The sequence below is a fragment of the Schistocerca cancellata genome, chromosome 6 (assembly GCF_023864275.1).
Source record: "Schistocerca cancellata isolate TAMUIC-IGC-003103 chromosome 6, iqSchCanc2.1, whole genome shotgun sequence".
Taxonomy (NCBI): domain Eukaryota; kingdom Metazoa; phylum Arthropoda; class Insecta; order Orthoptera; family Acrididae; genus Schistocerca; species Schistocerca cancellata.
In genome coordinates this window covers 640617824-640632718 of record NC_064631.1, presented here as the reverse complement: position 1 = coordinate 640632718, position 14895 = coordinate 640617824, and the positions used below count along the sequence as shown (strand labels likewise).

The following is a 14895-nucleotide window of genomic DNA, read 5'->3' as shown; positions in this document are numbered from 1 at the left end:
GAAAGGGCAAGTCGAGTTTCACTTGAGTGATATTCATAAACCCATCCTGATATGTGGATTCTGTCTCAAGGAAATTTATTATATTCAGACTTAGAATATGGTCACAAATTCTACAGCAAATCAATGTTAATTTTGTAGGTCCATTCTTTTATTCCTCTTATATACAGGCATTGCCTGTGCTTTGTTTTAGTTGCTTGGGACTTAACACTTGGTGAGTGGTTCACAATAAATACAAGCAATGTAAGGAGCCAGTGCTGTAGAATACTCTCTGTAACACCAAAATTCCTTCCAGTCCTAGTGATTTATTATTAACTCTTTCAATGGCTTCTTAATGCCAATATCAATGTCCTCCACAGGGGAGACTGAATGGCATTCAAATGAGGATATGTCTGTACAACCCACCTGTGTGGACGATTTCTTAAATGCAAACTCTGAAACTTCGGCTTTCCCTTTTGACAGCCTCTAGTGCCCCACCAGATCGATGAGTGACTGGACAGAAGACTTTGACTCAGTTATTTTTTGCAACACCAGAATTTTCTTGGGTTTTGGGAAAAATCTTTCGTTAAGGTATGATCCGTCACACATCAATCTTTATAAAGACGCACAAATGTCTACTGGCTTTCGCCTCTCAACATTTCCATGTTCTTTTGTAAACTGAAAGTGCTTTGATTTCTGCATCCTCAGCATTTTCCAAATTTTGTTTTTAAACCACAGTGGGTCTTTTCCACACTTAATCCACTTACTCGTTACATACTTCTGTAGAGTGTATTTAAAACCAGTTTAAATGTCTTAATTCCGCTATGTCCAACACATCAAAATGAAATGGTGTTCATTTATTGTCTAAGTAAGAGGCTAGCAACTGTTTATCTGCTCTTTCCAGAATAAGAATTACTAGCCTTTTTGATGAGTTTATTAACATTATAGTCACCATCACTATGACGACATCATGATCACTAATCCTGTCTCTGTCCGACACCGTTGATAACATCAGACCTGTTTGTAGCTAAAAGGTCTAAAATATATTCATAGTGTGTGGGTTGTCAAAGTAGCTGCTCAAGACAGTTTTTGGAAAATGTGATCAGAATTAATTCACAAGACTGACTGTCCATTTCACCTGCAATGAGTTCATAGATGCCCTGGTCTATACTTTGTAGTTTAAAGTTGCCTCCAACTAATATTGCACGATTGGGCCATTTCCACACAAATGAGCATAGACTTTCTTTGAATGATTCTACAACTGTTATGGTTGAATCCATTAGCCAGTAAAAATATACAATGATTAACTTGGGTTCACAAAGGCCAGTTATTCATATCCAAATAAACTCCAGTCCAATTAAAACTTCACCTCTATAGACAATATTTTTGTTGACTACAATGAAACACCCCCCCCCTCCCCCCCCCCCCCAAATCCCTATAGCACCTAACCTATCTTTCTGACATAGGTTCCACGCTTTGTTAAATATTTCAGAGCTTCCTACTTCATCCAGTAGTTGGTTCAGAGTATACTTTAAGTGCAATACCTTTCCTGCAGGATGGGGATAGAAAAGTCGGTAACTTTGTTACGTATGAATTTGCAATTCACTGTTAAAAATTTGTCATTTGAAGTGTATTGACCAGCAAGTGTTCAGAGGACCTCACACTATCACTTAGCCTAAAACACATCTATGTATACTCCATAAGCACTCTGCTAACCATGTAGCTGCTTCCTCTCACCTATCAGTGTGATTCTTAGAATTCTCCACTATGTACAGGAAGTCCAAAATTCTATACCAAAAACTGTCAAAGAACTGACAGAGTCTTTGGTTGAGACACTCCACTTGACTTCAAACTAAAAGACCTCAGTTGAATCAAGTCTGTAAGTATGATACCGTAAATTGTTAACCTCTGCTTACACCCCATGAGTGAGGACCACAGTCACTACCACTTCCAACATTTGCCCATACAAACTGAGGATGGCCTCAGGATCCAAGTGACAGGGGTCACTGGTGCACACATGCCCCAAGACTTTAGTCATATTGGACTTCTTTTCAACCATGGACACCTTCCCTAAGAGGCTCCATGTTGTTGTTGTTGTTGTCGTCGTCGTCTTCAGTCCTGAGACTGGTTTGATGCAGCTCTCCATGCTACTATATCCTGTGCAAGCTTCTTCATCTCCCAGTACCTACTGCAACCTACATCCTTCTGAATCTGCTTAGTGTATTCATCTCTTTGTCTCCCTCTACGATTTTTACCCTCCACACTGCCCTCCAATACTAAACTGGTGATCCCTTGATGCCTCAGAACATGCCCTACCAACTGATCCCTTCTTCTAGTCAAGTTGTGCCACAAACTTCTCTTCTACCCAATCCTATTCAATACTTCCTCATTAGTTATGTGATCTACCCATCTAATCTTCAGCATTCTTCTGTAGCACCACATTCCAAAATCTTCTATTCTCTTCTTGTCCAAACAAGAGGCTCCATAACACACCTAAAACTAAAGCTCTCAATGTCTACTAAACTCCTTCCTCAGACCCTGCTGAAGAGCAGCCACTTGTCCAGCCACAGTGTCAGTGGGGGAGGTCAAAATGCTAGTCCCCACATTGACACACTGCCATGAAGGATGCAAACACTTGACAACCAGGCACCCCACTGCGGGGAGTGTGGGTGCCCCATGTCAGGCACGTTGCCAGGTACCTCAACAGCAGAGACTGTGGGGGAAACAAGCAACACCTGCTGTATCCTCACATGAAATGCCAATTTATTTGCCACTGCTACACCCTGAGACTGCAGCCTACATCTGGGTGTCCACAGCCAACACCACCTTCAGCTGTTCAAACAACTATCACAAACTCGTCCTGCACCTGTAGACAACATGCACACTCCTAACTCACCTTACTACTAAAATTTGAATGATAACAATAAGTAAATAAAATGAGTTTCTTTCTAGCTTTTTATCATTTTTTACTCTCACCTTTTCAGTCGATGATCACTTGAAATTCGTATATGACTGAGGATTAACAAATCCTGCACAATTTCTTTAATGTTTGACACAATATCATCCCACTTATGCAAAAACCACAAATGTGCAAAAATGGCAATTATGACTGAGGTGCGTTGAGAGTTTCAGCATTTGTGTTCTTTGTTATAGCAAAACCTGAAATGTGTTTTTGTGACAGGTCAGGAAAGGTCCACTTTCATGAAAGATTAGAAGAAGTAGTGCACTTTGTAATGCCACAAAGAATGTGGACCATTCATAATTTTAGAACTTTTGCGGTTGGTTGGTTAATTTGGTCCCCAAACAGAGATGTCATCAGTCTCATTGACTTAGGGAAGGATTGGGGAAGAAGTATGCTGTGCCCTTTCAAAGGAAACATCGTGGGTTTGAACTGTTGCCCTCCCAAACCAAATGCGAGTCCACTGTTTGAACTTTTATGACTTACTGTTTAATGCCAGAACTGTGAATGTTTTGGTGCTTTTGGCACACCACAGAATGCCTGCAGTTCATTGTGCAAATATGGACGTTCTACATATGTACAACAAATTACCTTACATGCTATGACAGTTATGTGTTTCATTACTATTTACATCATTGCACATGTAACAGTGTGACTGAAAACACTTCAGCTGATCATTTATGTACCGAGTTTATTACAGACCTGTATAAAAAGACAGCTTCATTAGTTACAGAGTACACCAATTTCATTATTCAGCCATCAGAAATATGACCATGTCTTTGGTTCTCAGTTTTAAATAAGAAATTGTTTGTTCTTTGGAGTGTACCAATCAAAGCATCTCACTTTGTCCCAGAACTTATGGATCCATGTGACAAAGTTTGGCCTGCAAGACATACTGAGCCAACCAGCTCTGATGAGTGTTAATGCTTGTGGTAAGATCAGTACTACACATACTTTTAATCAACATGAAAGAAACCCACATAAAAATGTATTAGAAGAAAAAGTAACGACCTTTCTGAACTCGCCTAAGTTGCATCAATACGATTTTTATTATAAAATCTTAAACATTTTCTGTTTTACAGTTGTTATGAAACTGAGAATACAAGGTGAAAATAAACTGCCAAAATGTTTTAGGGAACAAAAAGAGGCTGAAAGAACTGGATCCTATGTACAGTTTGACCAGGGTGACTCTTGCTACCTTTTTCATGTCAGAGTACAGATAGCATCATTATTTTATTTTAGCTGGTGCACACCACCAAACCAGGATATAAAAAGGCAAGAAGTTAAGTCCAACAATGTCAATTCATCACCAAAACATCTGTAAAAGGGACTGAAGGTTGAACAACAAGGAATATGCAAAATAGTTGAGGTATTTCATTTTTATTCCTCTTCGTTCTGATTGCTGCGATTTTCTCTCATCTACTTTAAATATGATAGTAGCTATGGTGAGAAGAGTCCTTACTAATACTGTGATAATACTGTTCAGCAGTTGAAACTTAATGGACACTGACCACATTGTCACAAGTGATGACGATTGCATAAGCCAGCACATTTTGAGTTATCCTTCCATCAGATTACTCTAATACTGACAAAAGTCATCATCAACAATGTTTCTGGATTCAAAACCAAATTTTACAGTAATTTACAGTTACTATAAAGCCAAATGCAAGGACAACTGCAAACTAATGTCTTCCAAAATACATGCAAGTATTCCACAACTACTTAATTTAGACCAAAGAAAGCTCAGTGTTGTAAATGTTGCCAACGTAAGTAGCTGACAGTAGGAAAAGTTGAAGCAAGATGAGTGTGGAAAATATTTATATGGAGAATAAATCTGGATCGAAAGAAGTACAATGAAGACAGAAATGCTATACACAAAGTTTCGGTGCTGTGGATGTAAATTTCTATCTAAAAGCTGTGTTCAACATGCTGTAAGAATCCTGCAGCTAATGATTCCACCTGGGAAAAACTGGCAGTGTATAATTTGAGCACACAAAATCTGGGAATTGTAGAAGATACATGTTAGGTGAAGAATGAGGCAGATCATAAAATAGGATGAAATGCTAGACATCATACAGTGAGAATGGTGCCAGATGGATGCCAATGTCACCAGACCTCTACATTTCTTTCTATGCGCACTGTCCTGCATAACAATTATCCCAACTTGTAATCTATTGACCATGCATTCTTGAAGTAGATTACATGGTAATCGACTGTATTCCTTCTCAAACAGGGATCAAAAGCAGTTATGCGCCACTGGGCACTCCAAAAGTTGCACAAGGGATCTTCATCCTTTCATCATCCACACTATACTGTGAGAGTATTTTCGGAACTTGACAAGTGACTAACACATCTAAAATTTCAAAATTTTAGAAATAATTTAACATCTTTCAGTTTTTCATAATTTTATGGTGATTCTGATGTATCAGCACTGGAAAAAAAAGGAGCGAAATTTTTCATATGTGTGTATTCCATGGTATACATGAAAAAAACCTTCCAATTGCTACAGAAGAAAGGACACGCACACACTGTGCGAGGAACAGATGATTCCACAGGGAATCCAAAGACCATTATCAAAATATGTTGATTGATGTAACTGCCCATGAGGCACTGTCTGAACTAGACACTGAAGAAGACTCAGATGTAGATTAAAAGGGTTATATGCAGAAGACTTCTATCAGTAGTATCTCTCATCCTTTACTCTGTGAAAGGTATATCGAAGCAATAAAGTTGGAACTAGATTCAATATACGTAATTTACTTGCTGTGTGTACGTGAAAACCTAGTCTGCCTTCCTAACGCCAGAACAACAAACGTGCAATACAACCACTGCCCTCCTCCCTTTTCTTGCCAGAAAAATGGAGTTACAACTGTAAGTCTCATATCTTAACATTTTGAAGTTTAGTGCCAATAAATTTGAACAAAAAGTTTTCTTAAAACCGCTCAGGCAAATTTACAGCTCTATGAAACATTAAAGTGCCTGTATCCCAAAAGCAGTAAAAATGCACATTCGTTTTGCCATACACAGGATCATATAGTCTACATCATTTTTAGTTCCATTTCATTTTTGCAAGTCTATTTTTCAGTTTGTTTTTTCTTCTGGAAGAATTTGTTAAAGGCACTCATGTTGTTCTCACCTAATTCTCATTTCTAGAAACTGATTGTTAGCTTTTGCTCTACGTTCATTTGAACACCTCCACTGTAGTAAGAATACATCTTTCATCATACTTGACTGCTGGGATTATTTATAAGAAATTTCACTGTCTTGTAATATGTATGGCAACATTTCTACCCCCCCCCCCTCTCTCCCTCTCTCTCTCTCTCTCTCTCTCTCTCTCTCTCTCTCTCTCTCTCTCTCTCTCTGCTACATGAGTTTCAGAAATGGAGAAGGTGTTGGAGAACTTGACAATAATGGAAGTGGCAAAAGAGCTTACCTAGTGATGCACCAAATAAATGCACCTTATTGATGCACAGATAATCCAACAATCTTCTGAAACCTTCACACCATTCTTTAACAGACCAATAAACAGGATTCTCTGCCTGAAAAAAGAATCAGAGCCAAAGCAAAAATTATTGTAATCTCTTTTTATGTCTGGGGCCAATTCTACAGAAAAGTCTTTAATTCACAATGCCAAAGTTATCAAATGCCACACTGAATGACTTACAACATAATTCCCTCTCAACAACATACTTCCTAAAGAATGCACTATATTGATGATTACTGCATTATATCAAACATAATGTGTCACACGATGGCTGACTATCCTTCCTGTGTTATCGGCAATGGTCACACCGTGGCATTCTTGATAGGCTATGAAAAATTCATGCTAACTCAACAATTTGATTCAAGGACCACCAAACAATGTTTAACTGAATAATTACATAATTCAAATGCTGGTATCTCATTAAAAATAAAACATTCTGTTAAAATATGGCACAACATTACAAGTATGCTGAAAGATCTTCATGCCAAATGTAGATTCAGAACCTGACTACTTTTTTCCTCACATGTTCCATTCCACCTTTCTAATTTTCAGAATACAGAATCAATAATAATCGTATCCATTTCCACATGTGTACTTTGAAATCCACCTTATGATGTGAACCACCATCAATTCTCCCTTGTTCCATTCATGAATGGTGCATGGGAAGAATGATTGATTGTAAATCTATTTTTTGGCTCTAATTTCTTGGATTTTCTTGTCATCATCACTTTGCAAGATGGGAAAAAGTAATGTATGCCCAAGTCTTCCCAGAACATAATCTGTTGGAATTTTAATAGTAAATCCCTGTGTGATGCACATTGTCTCTCTTATAATGACTGCACTGGAATCTGTTGGGCATTCTGTAATGCTGTCATGCCAACTAAATGATCCAGTGATGAAGTGTGCCATTCCTTGATGACTATTTGATATTTGACTACAATTATAAGCAATATTCAAGATAAAGTTACTTTAAATTGTTGGCAACCACAGTCAAAGTTCCATGTTTTGAAAGAAATAATCTGCACTGACTGTAGAAGACTTTTAATAAAACTCACGACTGTTATAGTGCCACTAGAACATGCATACTCGTGTGATAAAGATTCTTTTTAACTAGTCACTGCTGAAAGGTAACTGCTGTAGAGTAACTCACCGTAATTCTCGTCAAGTTGTAAACAAATAGTATGCTAAAAGCCTTAGTCAATATTTAAAATGAAAGAGATAGCAGAACCGTGCCATATGCAGGAAGGTGGTTGAGCGGCAGCAGGCAAGCCAGTAGTGCTTCTTGCTTATGGCGCGGATCTGCTGTCCCCTTCTTTTAAAAATGGACTACCACTTTTAGTGCATTGTTTTCAATATGTTGTGAATTATGGCAAGTGGTTCTAAGGTAGTTACCCTTCGGTGATAACGAGTTAAAAGGAGTCTTAATCACCTGAGGATGCGTCTTATAGTGGCGTGAAACAGATTGTGATTTTTTAATAAAAAGTATTCTGCAGTCATTGCAGATTATTTCTTTCAAAATACCCAAGAATCAGTCAAACAAGTGTTTCGTAAGCAAATTCTTCCTCGATGAATTAATTCCCTTAAGATTCTCTGAAAGAACCTGAGCCTGGCATCAGCTTTTCCTATTATTTGTTTTATGTGGTCATTCCACTTTAGATCACTTCATATGATTACTTTTCGGCATTTTATGGTAGTTAAAGTTTCCAGCGATTTGTTATCAACAGTGTAACCTTGTTATGGTGGGTCTCTCCAGCTATTTATGTGCAATTTGTTACACATGTTTACGTTCAGAGTCAATATCTAGTCCATGCACTAATTATCAATCCTCTGCAGGTCTTTCAGCTTTCTACTACAGCCTTCTAGCATTACAAACTTCTCAAAGAAAATTGTACCACCTGTGAACAGTGTTACGCAGCTTCCAACATTATCTGCTGGATGATTTGTGTACACTGTAAATAACAGTCCTATCCCACATGCTTGGGATATCCTGGCATTACCTTGTTATGGTGGGTCTCCCCAGCTATTTATCTGTCAATTTTGTTTCATTAAGTGTGGGATGTTAAAGTTCATAGGCAAGGAAGCTCATCCACAATGATTTTTATAGATGAGACTTTCCTTCTCCAAAAGCATATTAACAAATGAGCATAAAATATGTTCCATAATTCTGCAATAGATTGATGTCAAAGATATAGGCCTATATAGTGTTAGCCATGTATGGCCGATGTGGAGCCGGTAAAGGACAATGGAGTCCTTGCAAGTGGCTCGCATGGATGACCACCAAACATTCATTGTTTCCTTGGTAAAATGTATTTATTTGGTGTACTGATGGTGTGCCATTCAGTATACCAGACTGCAAAAACTTTGTGATGGAAGGCCGATCAAAAACCAGTCTCTCCAGCAGGCCAATCTCCAGAGTTGGTTTACTAGTAGCCTGTTTGGCCAGGCGGTCAACGAGTTCGTTGCCTGGGATCCTGACACGTCCTGGGGTCCAAATGAAGGTCACTGAATGTCCAGTGTAGCCGAAGGCGTAAAGACACTCCTGGATAGTCAGTACCAAAGGATGGTGAGGGAAGTGCTGGTCAAGAGCTTGTAGGCTGCTTAAGGAGTCACTACAGATGACAAAGGACTCCCAAGTGCAGGTGAGGATAGGCTCACAAGCGTGATGGATGGCAGCCAACTCTGCACTGAAAACATTGCAGCCAACCAGCAAGGAGGGCTGTTCCGTATGTCCAACACGAGCATAAGCAAAAGCAACAAGATCGTCAACCATTGAGCAATCGATGTAGACTATTTCTGAGCCCTGAAACATAATGAGAATAGACAAAAACTGACAGCGGAGGACCTCAGGTGGAACTGAGCTTTTGGGTCTTGCGATAGGTCCACGTGAAGCTGTGGATGAGGCATGGACCTTGGAGGTGCATTCAAGTGGACCCGCAGAAAAACTGGTAGAGAGAATGTGTCAAGTTCAGTAAGAAGTGAACAGACATGGACTGGAATGCCCTGTTCTTGGCCATGTTGCAGGAGATGGATTGCTGTGTTAGGAAAAACGAAATGGTAGTTGAGATGGAGAGGTAAACTATGAATGTGGGTGGTATAATTTGCAAGCAGTAGTTTCTGCCTAAGCCACAATGGACGGATGTCAGATTCCACGAGGCAGCTGTTCACTGGGCTCATCTGGAAAGCTCCTGTTGCAAGCTGAACTCTACAGTGGTGAATAGGGTCTAGCTGCTGCAATGCAGACGGCAATGCTGAACCATACACCATGCTCCCATAGTCAATACAGGACTGCATGAGGGCTTTGTACAGCTGCGGCAGCGTAGGGGATCAGCAACCCATTTGGTGTGACTCAGGCATAAATTGAAATTAAGATACCACCAGCACTTTTCCTTAAGCTGACAAAGATGGGGAAGCCAAGTTAAGTGGGCATCGAAGACCAGTCCAAAAAGCGCTAAGTCTCTACTATATCAAGAAGTTGGTCAGTGAGCTAAGCTCTGGATGGGGGTGGACAGTACAAGGATGACAGAAGGGCATGACCCAAGTCCTGGCAGCTGAAAACAAAGTCATGAATGAGGGCCCACAACTGCACGTTTTGTATGGCTCCCTGCAACCAGCATTCAGCCACACTAATAGAAGAGGAGCACATGGAAATACAAAAATTGTCAGCATACAGGAGGGGAGTGACCGAGGACCCTACTGCTAGTGCGAAACCATTAACAGCAATTAAAAGAGAGTGACACTCAGACAGAGCCCTGCAGGGTCCCATTCTCTTGGATATGGGGTAAACTGTGGGAAGCACTGATGTGAACTTGGAAAGTGTGGGGTGACAAGAAGTTCTGTATAAAAAGTAGGAGCGGGTCCCGGAGACCCCACTCATGAAGATTAGCGTAGATGTGGTGTTGCTAAGTTGTATCGTAGACCTTTGTCAGGTCAAAAAGGACAACAATTAGGTGTAAGGTGATGTTGCCAGGAAAAGGCCAATCAAATGGCAGACTCCAGGTGGACCAAGTTGTCAAAGGTGGAGAGCCCTTGGCGAAAACCATCCCAGGACGGAGCCAGAAGGCCCAGAGACTCAAGAAGCCAACACAAACGCCGGCTCACCATACGTTTTGGCAGCTTGCACAAAACGTCGGTGGGGCTGACAGGACGATAGCTATATAAATCTAGTGGATTCTTACCAGGCTTTAGCACTGGAATGATCCACCATTGCGACAGGAATTGTCATCACTTTAGATGCGATTGAAGACGGAATGGATGTGGCGCTGGTAATCTAACAGATACTTAATCATTTGGGAATGGATACAGTCTGGGCCAGAGGATGTGACAGGACAGCCGCAATGAAGTCAAATATTCTACAGCCGTGGTATCAACAAACTAGTCTCTTGTTAGGAGATACATGCTTGTCGCCAGAGTGACTACATTGAAAAGTAAGTATGTAAGTATGCATCAAGAGGAATATTTTATACAAGTTGTTGGTTTTGGCTAGTGGCTTAATGGCTGCTGTCACATCACCTTTTGCTCCATATACTCACAGTTTTGTTGTTAGCTGGTGAAGCCAACGAATATGAACGCACAAAAAACTTGTTATGTTGGAATGTGGTTGGCGAAGCCAACAAATGTGACATAAAAGAAACGTGGTTGTAACAGACTGATCTGTAGCTTAGCTCATTTGAAAACATTGTCAACATATAGTTGCACACTGTTTACGGCATTTGCCATATATTTCCTATGTCACTGGCCAAAGTCTACACTCATATCTAACACTCCTCTACATCTGGAGGTATTACAGACTCACTACAAGGTTTTCAAACAACTTACGGGAATTCAGCCAGGTAATATTTACAGTGACCGCTGATATTTCGGTGGGAATACACCCCACCATTTTCAAGGCACAAACTGCCTTGAAAATCGAGGGGTGTACTCCCAATGAAATATTGGCAGTTGCTGTAAATATTACCTGGCTGAATCCCCATAAGTTGTTTGAAAATTGTATACGCCAGGAGAAAATCTGGTATCTCACTTCAACGTGAGAATGATGTGTAAAATCTGTTTCAAAACACTCATTATAACTCTGATGATTATGTAAGAATCAAACATTGTCATTACTCCTCCTTGTGTTAGGTCGATTGAAATCTTGTCTTTTCCTCACTAGGATTTAATTAACACACTCTCACAACTAAAACCACTTCAGCTATAATTTCACTACAGTACTAAGGGAATATACTTTAAGTATTTATATCCCTCAGATGATAAACTACTTACCAATATTTTGCCACCTGTTAACTACAGTAAGTGGAAATCATTTTCAATACTGGAAATTTCTGGAGGGAGCTAGACAAAATAAGGGAATGGCAACCACTCGTCTATAGTACATCAATGTGTAAAGCACAGAAACATGTAAAAGAAAACTGCATTCACACCAGCTTTCGAGTTCTAGCTCTTTTTCTAGCAACAGCACAGCTCACAGTACAGCACACACAACTACAAACACCCAGGCACACTCCTGTGGCCTTGGCAAGACTAATTATTGATAGTTAATGAAAGCGGTTCCCTGAGCTCTGTGTGTGTGTGTGTGTGTGTGTGTGTGTGTGTGTGTGTGTGTGTGTGTGTGTGTGTGTGTTTTTTTGCTGGAAAAAGAGCTAGCATTCAAAAGCCAGTGTGATTGCTATTGTGCATTTCTGTGCTCTATACATTGATCCACTACAAGACATAATACAGATGCAGGACAACAAAAATTCAGTGCCTGACTAAGGTGAAGGGGAGATCACTGTACACTGTGAGTGGGTGATGATTCTAACAAACAGAATTAACTATTTCAGAATGCTACACTTCTCGCAATCTATTAGACCACTGGTATTCCTCTGAGTATCGATTATTAATTCAAAGGTTTATAGGTCAAATATTACAGTGAGAGTAGATATTTATCAGAAGCACAAGCATTGTTACCACCTTCATTTCCACCACAACCATTGTTTCAGTGTAGACAAACTTAATGGACATGAGTGCCAACAAGAGCACCTCAAGCATTGCAAGAGGATATTTACAGAAACCGTGTGCCAAGAGCTTGATCAATTATGTTGATTCCTTTATCCAGTTGAGATCTGGGAGGGAGGTATTAAACTGCCTGGAAGCATGTTTAAAGAAATCACATTTAAGTACAGAGTTACTTTTGGGACAACAGACTGTGCCTTAACAGATTTCACTTAGATTCAGTTATTTTCTAAGCTTTCTCTTCATGTTGGATAGGGAAGAGGTTTGGTTTGAGATTGGGTGGCCCTTATGATACTCATGGAGTATTATGCTGTGGCAACTGTGTACCAAACATTCTCTGTATTACATTCATATAAGGTGCAAGTTCAAACTTTTATTCACAACTGGGAGTGTAGCTGCAAGGTTAGACAATACGATTCAAAGTACTGAAGTACACAAGAACACAAGGTTCAGTGTAATCCAATAACACAAATTTTGAAGATCCAAGCACTACTTTTGAAAATTGTAGCCCTCTAAAGAATATTAAATTATTAGCACAAACTTCCACAGACTAAAAAAAAAAAAGTTTAATGGGAGCATTTTACAAGACTAATTATTGTTATTAAGTTAAGTGTAACAAATATAAGATAACAGAGTTAGGTATAATAGACTGAGTTAGTGCATTTGGTAAATGCTGGCCTCAGATTCAGAAGGTGGGGGCTTGAGCTGCATCTGGTCACCCCAAGTTAGGTTTTAGGAATGATGCTTCCTTTACTCAGGCCACGACTGGCCTATATTGTCCTCTCCTCTTCAGACATGTGTATTCATATGCCTGTATCACTTATGTATTCTTTGCATTAAGCCAACAGATCATACATCATTTTAAAACTGCTCTTGGGCAGAAATTACGGATGATATATTGACACTCACTGTCATGACAGTTCTGTACTAAGGAAGTTTTTTGTGATTTTGGTGCAGAGTTATCAGATAATGTGTACTGCAAAGTTATTATACAATAAATATACAAGTAACTATAAGTACGACTGTCATATCTAGACTATATGTAAGAGTCAAAGCATCAGCATTAAACCAAAATATGTCTGTAGAATCTGGCGGTGGAAAAAGGAACGTTTAACTGTATACTCAGGCTATGTCATATAAACAGTACACAGTGGTGCTGATGTTTTACAACGCTGAAATTTAAATAAATCGACAGTATTAATGGCTACATTTACAGAAGTTGGAAACAAACCAGTGCATTTTATTCAATATTACGCATGTACCACAATATTTCGATACACTGGGAACTAACGTATAATGACACACCATGCAGACACCGAACACAGTTTCTTAGGTGATAATATGAGCAGCAGCCTGGTAGGCCCTTACTGTTCACCTGCGCAGTACACGCAAAACAAAATGAATAGAATGATGTGGTTCGTATTTTATTAAAACAGGATTATGAAAAGACTCACCGATATTACCCTATACCCCTTGGCATTTAAGGCAAGTATTTGTTTGAAGAAAACATCAGCTGTCCCACTGACAGGTGGCAAGCAAACTAATGGCGTTTTTACATCTTTCGGCCCAGAATCATACACTTTCCAGCCCTGTAAAAATAAATAGAGTATTTTAATTTCTCCAAACTTTGCTGTCTTTATAGCCAGCACACAATTTCACTCGCGTGCTTGCCTTAGACGCGTCCGTGTCAACGACAATTTTACGCAATGGTATACTGCTCCTGAAGCTCAGATATTCCTGTGACTGAGAAAAATCACTGGTGTAACTCATATTTTCATGAGCACAAGGCTCCCGTATAACCAAGCCACTGTCAACAAAATCTGCAACCGAACGCAAGCTTTCGGCGCTCACATTTCAATCCAATCACTTTCCCACACCTCTCGTTTGACATCACACGTCGTCAGAGACGCAACAGATCAAAGGCAACACTTCACAGATATTACAGATGTTCCGATAAACTCAATGCGTCACTTCATGCGGTTTAATATTTTATACCACTTTATGTCATCCATTATTGAACTACTCTTTAGAGCACTCGGACATTAATATCTCCTCCCTTAAATTCTTGAAACTTTTGATTAAAATTTCCTTCGCTGCCGCTAAATTCATTAACATTATCACAGATCAATTACTTTGGAATGTTTGGGTATGTTTTTCCACAAAAAACACTGGAAAATGTTTGAATTCTTTTTACCTCACACCTCGGGAGCTATTTTACTCTTCTTTCTTTCACTGTGTGTGTTGCGCATTGATAGAGATTCTGCCTATACCACCTAGACAGTTTGGTCATTAACGTAAAGAACTATTACCTACTCTTTTCATTTGTGTTGTAGCAGTTCATAAACGTCTTATACATTATGTTTATGAATTAAATTAATTACATTCGAGTGAATTAACGAAGACTTAGTAAGCATACACATATATTTATTTCAGTTATGGATCACAAAATTTTGCTATCTGTAACTGGAGTAAAAATATGTAAATGTCT

General features: G+C 39.4%; 1 protein-coding gene across 1 annotated transcript in view; it reads right to left on the bottom strand.

Annotated features, from left to right (window-relative positions):
- Nucleotides 1-14328, bottom strand: part of LOC126191484 (maspardin-like) — a 38787-nt gene extending 24459 nt beyond the window's left edge. The window contains exons 1-3 of the mRNA XM_049932369.1: nucleotides 14079-14328; nucleotides 13862-13996; nucleotides 6369-6474 (exon numbers count right to left, since the gene is read on the bottom strand). Of these exons, the coding sequence (XP_049788326.1) occupies nucleotides 6369-6474; nucleotides 13862-13996; nucleotides 14079-14177 (340 nt within the window). The 5' untranslated portion in view covers nucleotides 14178-14328. The remainder of the gene's footprint in view (nucleotides 1-6368; nucleotides 6475-13861; nucleotides 13997-14078) is intronic.
- Nucleotides 14329-14895: the final 567 nt, after the last annotated feature.